The sequence below is a fragment of the Nicotiana attenuata genome, unplaced genomic scaffold (assembly GCF_001879085.1).
Source record: "Nicotiana attenuata strain UT unplaced genomic scaffold, NIATTr2, whole genome shotgun sequence".
Classification (NCBI taxonomy): Eukaryota; Viridiplantae; Streptophyta; class Magnoliopsida; order Solanales; family Solanaceae; genus Nicotiana; species Nicotiana attenuata.
In genome coordinates, this window is record NW_017672887.1 from 36,587 (window position 1) to 46,461 (window position 9,875).

The 9,875-nt window shown below is 37.6% G+C and overlaps 1 protein-coding gene across 1 annotated transcript; it reads left to right on the top strand.

Moving 5' to 3' along the window:
- Window positions 1-1,415: 1,415 nt before the first annotated feature.
- LOC109214820 lies at window positions 1,416-3,250 on the top strand. The gene is made up of 2 exons (XM_019378780.1): window positions 1,416-1,978; window positions 2,500-3,250. Exons 1-2 carry the CDS (start codon window positions 1,416-1,418, stop codon window positions 3,248-3,250), a joined length of 1,314 nt encoding a protein of 437 aa, XP_019234325.1.
- The last annotated feature ends 6,625 nt before the right edge of the window (window positions 3,251-9,875 follow it).

A 9,875-nucleotide genomic window follows, 5' to 3' on the forward strand; every position in this document is an offset into this window, starting at 1 on the left:
CTCTTATCTCACCGTATCCGAAGAAAAACACCGCGAACCCATACATTACAAGAAAGTAGACATACAACGACATTTTATAAATGTCGCATTAAGTTGGATAAATGTCACAAAATCATTAACGGTCATTTATTTTACATTTAGCGTAAACGTCGGAAATTTCAATTTCAATGTCGGTAATTTTCCGACATTTAAGTAAATGTTGGTAAAAGATTTACGACATTTAATTAAATGTCGGTAAAAGATTTACGACATTTATTCACAACATTAGTTATTCACTAACATTTGTGAAAATGTCACTTTGAAATTTCCAACACAGAGAGTAAAGTCGGCAAATAAATAGTGACATTTGTTTGAGACTATTTATCAAATGTCAGCATTGTAGTTTTCAGCTTATTGTTTGCGTCATATTTGAAAGTGTCAATTTTTTTTAATTATTATCGACATTTGCGCAAATATTGTTAAATTCTTTAGACTATTTTTAACGCATCCCGTAAAAAACATAAACTCGAATCATATGTAATGAAAACATAAGCTCTCTATATACTAATTTCAAGTATAAAATCTGTAGTCTTTACAATAAAACAATGTCATGATAATTTTATTTTCAATATTCAAGCAAAATCTGACTAATTTTGAAACAACAATGGAATTCTTCACTTCTTCAATTCATCTGCCACTCTTTATGCACTTCCTTCTGTAGCTTTCTCTCCAATTCAATTATGTATTTGTCTATTGGTAGCCTCTTGAATGGGATAAGAAATGATTGATGTTGCAGCCTGTATTTTTATAAATGCACAACAAATTAATTAGAAAGAAGTTAAAATTAGTAGTAAACCTCTTAGTTTACAAACGTTCACATTTTTATATAGTTAATATTACTAACAGTACAACTTCTTTGGAAGCATCCTCTTCTTTATGCAGTAGAGGCAACCAATTGACGTACTCCATTATTTACCTTCCAACACCATGAACATTGTGAGCACGTGATTTTCGCCTCGCTTGAATTATTCCTATAGAATTCATAAAATTATGATTTTTCCTTTAATTATTTGATTTTTAGGATATAATTGCATGATTTGTGTTTGTTTGCATTTTGTGTGCATTTTAATTGATATAATTCATAAAAATACAAAAATAGCACATTTGCATTTAGGATCCCATTTTATATTTTTTAGGTTTACTAGTTAATTAACATTACGAGAAATAAGAGACTCCAGAAAGTGATTGGCAAGTTGGTCTCCAACCACCAAAATGCTTTCATTCAAAACAGGCAAATTACTGATGCATCCCTCATTGCCAATGAAGTCCTAGACTGGAAACTTAAGAGTGGGGAAGCTGGCACTCTATGCAAGTTGGACATTGAAAAAGCTTTTGTCCAATTGAGTTGGTCATACCTAATATCTATGTTAAGAAAGATGGGATTCGGGGATAGGTGGATAAGGTGGATCAAATATAGTATCTCCACAGTTAAATTCTCAGTTCTAGTTAACAGATCCCCAGTGGGGTTTTTCTCTCCTCAAAAGGGCATCAGGCAGGGCGACCCTCTCTCGCCGTTCCTCTTCATCCTTGCCATGGAAGGATTTAGCAAAATGATTGACAAGGCAAATCAATTACAATGGCTGAAGGGTTTTGATGTAGGCAGGGTTTTTGAAAATTCAGTTTCTATCTCACATCTGCATTATGCAGATGATACGTTAATTTTTTGTGGCGCAGAGTCATCCCAAGTGCAATACTTAAATCTCACCCTCTTAATTTTTGAGGCACTGTCTGGTCTCCATATCAACATGCTAAAAAGTGTACTTTACCCAGTTAATGCAGTTCCTAACCTAAGGGAGTTGGCAGATATACTAGGTTGCAACATTGGCTCACTACCTGCCACTTACCTGGGGTTGCCCCTAGGTGCAAAATTCAAATCAACTGAAGCTTGGAATGGGGTCATTGAGAAGTTCGAAAAAAGGCTCGCTTCCTGGCAGAGGCAGTATCTTTCCATGGGGGGTAGGCTGACCCTTATAAATAGTGTCCTAGATAGCATCCCCACCTACTACATGTCTCTCTTTCCTATTCCCTGTAAAGTGCTAAAATAACTTGATAAGTTGAGAAGAGATTTCCTTTGGGAGGGTAACAGCACTACACCAAAGTTTCACCTTGTCAAATGGGCCAAAGTGACAAAACCTAAATCTCAAGGAGGTTTACGAATTAGAGACCTTGCTGCTCACAACAAAAGCTTGTTAATGAAATGGTTATGGAGGTATAGCCAAGACAATCAAGATCTATGGAAAAAGATAGTTAGGGCGCCAAGCATGGTACTCTTAATCACGGGTGCACTAAAGTATCTAGAGCCTCTCATGGTGTTGGTCCTTGGAAAAACATTAGCAACCTCTGGAATAAATTCTCTGAAAATACCTCTTTCAGAGTGGGTAACGACAACAATATCAAATTTTGGAAGGATAAATGGCTTGGTAACTCTGTGTTAATGAATGAATATCCCAATCTTTTCAGACTAAGCAGGGACAAAGACTCCACCATCTCAAAATACAGAGAAAATAGCAGCTGGAACACTTTATTCAGAAGGAATGTCAACGACTGGGAACTTGAAGAACTACTGACTCTACTTGCAAGATTGGAGGAGTGCATGTTGGATACACAGTCAGCGGATAGATTAAAATGGGGGAACTCAAAGGAAGGAATTTATTCAGTGAAGGCAGGTTATACTCACCTCCATGCTCAAAATGATTTGATCAATAATTGGCCATGGAAATTGATCTGGAGAACTAAACTTCCAACGAAAGTCATATGCTTCACTTGGATAGCAATTCGGGAAGCATGTTTAACTCAGGACAATCTCCTCAAAAGAAGCTTTCAGATTCCAAACAGATGCTATATGTGTAGGCAAGCTGCAGAAACCACCAACCACCTTCTTTTGCACTGTTCAGTTGTCTACGACATTTGGTGTATGTTCTACTCTATTTTTGGGCTAAGTTGGGTCATGCCACAAAGTACCAAAGAAGCGGTTGAAGTTTGGAGCTCATTGAAAGCTGGCAAATCCATCAAGAAGATCTGGAACATGATACCAGCATGCATTTTTTGGGTAGTATGGGCAGAAAGAAATCGTAGATGTTTTGATGGTTTATCAACTTCAAATCATGCACTCAAGGCTAAATGTTTTTTACAACTCTTTAGTTGGTGCAAACTCTCCCCTGTAAATTCCCCTGAGCTTTTTTTGGATTTTGTTAGCTCCCTGGAACTATAGTTAAGCCTATTCTGGAGCTAACACTCATCTTTGTACTTATCATCTTGCATCTTCTTGATGCCATTAATGAATCTTATTACTTCATCAAAAAAAAAAGTCCTCTTTGCATTTTACTTTTAATTTTTGATTTTTTTTTAGGGTTTAGTTAATTTTTGAAATTAATTAGTTTAGTTGTAGAATTAAATCAGGTCTTTATTCTTAATTTTGTACTAAACAAAAATTAAAAAAAGAAAGAAAGAAGAAAGGAATTAATTGAAAAGAAATAAAAAGAAGAGAGAAACATGCCAACCAATTTTGGGCTAGTATTCAAATTAATTGTGCCAGCCCAATTGAAATACCCAATCTCACCCAGTCCAAGCCCAATATTACCACCCGGTCCAGCCCCTTTAATAACAAAACGACCCCGTTTCACCTGCTTTCAATCATGACCGTTGGATCTCATCAATTCAACGATCCGAAACTAACGAGCTTGTTTAATATATAACTGTCTGAATTACGCTACCCCCCTCACTCACCATCTCTCAGAACACCCCAATACACGCCGGCGTAACGCCACCGCCTTCCGCCGCCGGCGGCGATTCTCCAGACGACCCCAAAAATACACCATAGCACCTCCTCTTCCTCCTCATTCCGAATCTAGCCTCACTTTCTTTCAAATCCCCCTCAAACATCTCGAATAATCCAAACCCTAGTGCCGCCTCCACCGTGCACGGCGCCGCCACCTCCCAAACCTTCCCAAAATTACACCCCAGAGCCTCCTCACCTTCTTCTTCCCAAATCCCAAACCAATTTCCCTAAAGTCCAACTACAATTACGCGAATTTTAGATCTAGGGTTTGTTCAAGACTGGTCGAATTCCCAAGGGCTTACCAGTGTCGAATTGAGTTCCAAAATAAGGTTATGTGCTTGTTCTTGGCAAGAACAAGCATATAACATTATTTGGGGACTCGATTCAAGGTCAATCGATTAGAAGGCCAAAATCAGTAAGTTTTTCGTTCTTAGTTGATTTTTTATTTCATTTAAGCTCTTGTTTATTTCTTCCTTCTTTGCATAATAATTTCGTTTGTTTGAATGTGATATTTCCTCATTGATCAATCATTCTTCTTGTTGACTGATTTAGGATCCTTAGGGTTTTAATTGATTTTTGTTCTATTGATTCTATTTTTTATTTTATTTTGGTTTGATTTTTTTTTGTTCTGTTGATCTTGTCGTTTTTTTTTTATTTCGTATTTCTGGTTTAAGTCTGAATTTTTTTTGATGGTTGAAAGCATGATTCTATTCTTTTAATTTGGTGTTTGATTTCGATTGTATGATTCATAATTTTTACTGTTATTTTCAATCTTTATTTGTTTGCTGATAGTTCACTACTTCTTAATCTTAGCCTTAGGACATTAGTATTAATTAGGGTTAAATTTTAGTTAGATTGATTAATTCAATTTTAGGAAATGTTCGGATATAGCTGAATAATCCAGCATTTGTTTTTGTTTAACCATGGTCAGTTTTGACGAAAGTTAACAAGGCTGGATAGTTTAGTAATTTAGGATTAATTCAAGGGTAATTTAGGTAGTTCAATGAAAGAGTAGTGCAGTAACTAAAAATAGAACCCCCTAGAGCCTTCTAGAAGGGGTTCCAATTTGAATTTCAGGAAATTTAGTGATCTAGCTTGGGCAACAAGCCAATAAATAAGGGACTAACTAGCTAAAAACTGAAAAATAAATGAGGGACTTAGGGGGAAAACAGAAATCTGAAGGCTGCACTAAGTTTTGTATATAAATAGGCATGCCTATTGCCTTGTTTCACAAGTTTTAAAATCTGAAAAATCCACACAAGTTTTGAGGGCTAAAAATCTGAAATTCAAATTCAAAAACAAAAGTTTGAAATTTGAGAGTGTGAGAGCTCATTCTAGATCTTAGATCTTTTGAAAACCAAAAAAAAAAAATTAACACAAAAACTACCAAAAAAACTAAACTATTCCAATTGAAAGTTTCTTTAAGAATAAATTTACTAAATTACCAGACTGTTCATTCAATTTCAAGCTTAGATAAGGACGATAATGACCTGAAATTACATTGTGTGAGTTTTGGGTTGCTGAGTTTACAGAAGTTTCCGTGGGTTATTTCGAGTCTGGCTTTGGCTCAATCAAAGTCTATTTGATTGTTTGTTGTGCGTTCCTTGTCCGTAATTCATTCCTGGGCTGCTGCTGTGATACTATTTTGGTTTTTAAAATTGATCCTATTGCTGCTGCTTGTTGCTGCTGATGTTTTAACTGCTGATTCTGCTCCTGGTTATCCTCACTCTGTTCTCACTTATTCATTTCTCCAGGTATTCCTTGATCCTTTAGGAACTGCTACCACAGCATACAAGATATATTTGTTTGAGATTTTTATGAAAAGAGGAGCTACTTTCCTTTCACACTTTTTCATGATTAAAACCTATTTAGAATTCCTGAAGAGTAATAAGTCTAGTAGTAAGATAGTATTTGGCTAAGACATAGTTTGTTTTAGCATGTGATAATGTATTGGCTTGATGTTGCCTGTCCTTCAATTTGTTTAAATGATTGTATTCTAGCCTTGGAATAAACAGTACATGGACTGTATAATGTTGGACTCTTATATAGAAATGTCTAGTTTTCGATTTTCAATATGATTTTTGCAATTGAAAAGCATTCAAATAGCTTCCCTCTCCGTCTCAGTATAGAATCACTTCTAAAATATGGAATTAGAATAAAGCTATGGATTATTGTTAATATAGTGGAACATATATATTCCAGTAATGCAAACATGTTGATGCATTCAGTATATCTACATGGTGATAGAGCATAAAAGTCTGGATTGAATTGAAACATGCCTATTCCTGTCGTATGGCCTATTTTTATTTATGATTTTAGTTTAGCAGTAAAGTTCCTTGAATTGAAACAAGTCTCTAATGTCTGATATTAGTCCTTACGCCTGGATCACTGGGCTCATAACCACTGGCCTAATGCGGCCTAAGCTGCATAATACATGCCAAACACTTTCAAGCCTTGAGATTAATTTTACCCAGTTGAGCCCATGGGACTCGATTTTGAGCCTCAGGTCCTGCTGGATGTTTATCTGGGCCTGCCCCAAGGCCAGGCTTTAGACAACTTTACAAAACAGTTTTTAAAAATAAAATCAGACTGTTAACTTTCTACATGGGCCGGCTTCGAGGCCCAACAAACTAAAACTCTTATTACATTGTTGGAATTGTGATGGAATTTAAAATATAAAGGCTTTGGGCCTTTCCAAGCTAAGTGGCGAACTTGAATTAAGGTTTCTCAATAATGGAGATTCCCTTGTTTAAGTTCGGACTTGAACTTGAGGCCCGAATTTAAACGCCCTTAAATAGTGTTTATTAATAATGTTAATTAGTTAGGCCTTTAGAGACAATCTATAATAGAAAATAATAGTCCCTTTGGATGGTTAAAAATAAACGAGGTGCGCCGCGCTAAACAAAATTCATACAAATTGCGTGGCCCTCTTTAATTACTCAATTAAAACTTTTAGAACTCGGCGCGTGCCATTTAGCGATTTTTATGGCCTCCCGCAAAGTTAATAACACGTTAGTCACTTTAGGCGCGTTCTTTAATAATCTTACCTTCCTAAATTCGGTGGTGCATGTTCATGTGACCCAAATCCAAATCCCAAAGACGTTGAATAAATGTGTCGAGGATCCGGGTGCATTTCATGTGACGTGATCCGAAAAACATATTTTAAACGATGTCTAATTCCTAAAAATTAATTTAAAAGCGGTAATTTTTTTAAAATTGCACTGAAGTTGACATGTATTAAAATCAGAATTTTTAGCCAATTATAATAGTTTAAGCGACCGTGCTAGAACCACGGAATCCGGGTGCCTAACACCTTCCTCGGGTTAACAGAATTTCCTTATTCAGAATTTCTGGTTCGCAGACTCCATCCGGGAAGTCAAATTTTCCTTGATTTGGGATTCAAAAAAAATCGGTGACTTGGGACAACCAAAAACCAAACCTATCCCAAGTGGCGACTCTGATCTCTAGATAATCCCATTTCGAATAATGTCACTTAAATTGGAAACTGTGTGTAAAAAAGGAGGTGTGACAGCTCTGGCGACTCTGCTGGGAATGAAACCAGAATTTCGGTTTCAGGGTTCAAGATTCGAGCTTAGAAATAACTGTTATATTTGGCTTATCTATTTTCCTACATGTTTCATGCTAAATGTGCTAAATGCTTTACGCTTTGATATTTGGTGGAATTGTAATATATAAACTGCTACGAAACCCTTCCTCTTTCTGAGTCTTCTACATCATGGAAAAGGGTGCACTTCGTGTGAACTTCTCTTCTGTTTAGAGTCTTATCCCATTTAGAACGAGGTTTGGATAAGTTGCTAAGCCGGCGGAGCTCTCTGTATCCCCGGTACGCTACCCCCCTCGGCTCGAGTTGTCCGCTCGGGTAAGCCAGGTCTAGAACAATAAACCAGGGCTTAAACCTAGTATAAACAAAGCCTCATGTCAGATCCCTAGTAGGAAACGTTTGTTTGCATTCATGTGCATTTGATTTTAGGGGACTCACACAGGGGTTGGGTCGTCTAGGACAGGTGACCTGAAAATGAAAAGACCATTCCTGATTCATCTTACGTGCTACTTGTGCATTTTTTGCTGGCTTTGCAGTGACTCGGCTTGTACTATAGGGAGAGAATTGAACGGAAAATAACAGTGTTAGGACTAAGTGAGAGTAACACACTGTGTTGAAAAACAATATCAAGTAGTACCGAACTTCTGCCGGATTTTTGAAGAAAAGAAAAAGTTTATTTTTTTTCCAAATACTATTTGGTTTTGACAAATCTGCGCGAACTACGCTGGTTTGATTCTCACCGGGATGTGAGATACGTAGGAAACCTCATTGGGTCCAACCTCGCCTTTTGCAAAAAATAGCCCAAAAATACAAAAATAAGTCGGTGTGATGCATTCTTGTTTAAAAATAAGCCGAATGTCCCAAAAAGACGTCGAAGGCTTTTTTTGCAATAACAGCCACCCTTGGAGTCATTGTTTAAAACGGTTAGCAGGGCAAAGCCTTAAAATTCTCCTCCCCAGAAGTGCTGAAAGGCCGATTCTGCAAAGCCAGTTCTTTTGTTTTTCTTAAATATAAATTTTGAAAAAATAGCCCACTATTCCCTTTGCCAAAATCAAAGATCATTATAAATTTAATAGCCACTTTTTCCTTTAGGTCAAAATGAAGTCATTAATCACTTTAAAATAGCCATTTTTTTCTTTTAGGTCAAAAAATAAGTCATTAAAATTCACTTTAAATAAATGGTGCAGAGATGAGTACAATTGACATTGAAACCTTCTCATTCCTGAGTGAGATCCCTATTGAAGCTTCACATGTGGTGGAATGACCTAGGAAAGGGTAGTAGAGAAACGGTGGTAAAGGTTTGGGCGGTTCGTCGAGTTAATTGAACTTAAGCCAAGGCTGGATATTATTAAAGCATTTGATACTTTTTGGGAACCCAACTCCGCAACGTGTTCCGATTCTCGGACTTCGAGCTTACACCTACCTTAGAAGAGATGGCGGGATATGCGGGTCCTGACGGAAACTCAAGGGGTCGTAATCCATTTGGCACCGTGAGACCGATTAACCCTCAAAGATTCTGGACTTTTTGAGTATTCAGGGGATATCAGGATTAAGTCTATCAGAAGGATATTGGCATTTCCATTTTGTACCTCGATATGAACCCGCAAGGTTTTGAGGAGCCCAAACCGGGTTTAAAACAACACACGTTGGAAACAAAGATAAGTGGAGGCACGCGGGGTTTTGGCCTTCATGGTAGTTTTTTTGGGAATGCGTGATTTTGCCCACGAAAAGATGGTCACATAGAATTGGCCTCGTGGGAATGCTAATGTTGCATTAAAGAAGTCCAACAGCACGGTGGTTCTCTTGATTGTGCTGAGATATATCGGGACCCTAAACCATTGCCGAGAAAGGGAAAATTTTTCAGGATGCAATTTGTTGCTACAGCTATAGATACAGAGAGCCTATGCCACCGGACTGGTACATGGAACTATGGTTTAACCGTCTTGAGTTGTATTGAAAGAATTAAAACCAGGGTAACAGGTATTGAGTTCCAGAGGGTACGAGGCTTGGTTATCATGTTTGAGATCTTGACTGCTGACAAAATTGAGTGGGCTTTCGGATGGCTTCCCGTTACTGAGGCAGTATTATACACTCAGCTGAAGTGCTTACATTCTTTTGGGGCATCTCGGAGCATCCAACCTTATGCTCCTACCGGGTCTTTGCGGCACTAGGAAGATTTCAAATTGTTAATAAAGATAAAGATCTGAGCAAACAAAGTCTTGAATTAGGCCCCAAAAGCTCTTTCCCGAGGGGAAGATTCGCCAAATGGAATGAGTGTAGGTTTTTGAACCTAACATAGTGCGAGATCGGGCTAGAGGTAAGTGACCCGAAATACATGATTTGTTTGGCAAAGATTCCAGATTTCTGAAAGACCGCAAAAGAGGCCACATGTAAACAATTTACTGACGGGGAGCCCAGGTACAATGGGATTGGCTACCAAGGAAAAGGAATACCGGCTAGGAATAGGGGCTGGAGCAACAGGTCAAATCTTCAATT

Coding starts and splice junctions, on each gene's coding strand:
- LOC109214820 (XM_019378780.1), top strand. CDS start 1,416: ATGGGATTCGGGGATAGGTGGATAAGGTGGATCAAATATAGTATCTCC. Junction 1,979..2,499: donor CTCGCTTCCTGGCAGAGGCA/GTATCTTTCCAT, acceptor CAATCTTTTCAG/ACTAAGCAGGGACAAAGACT.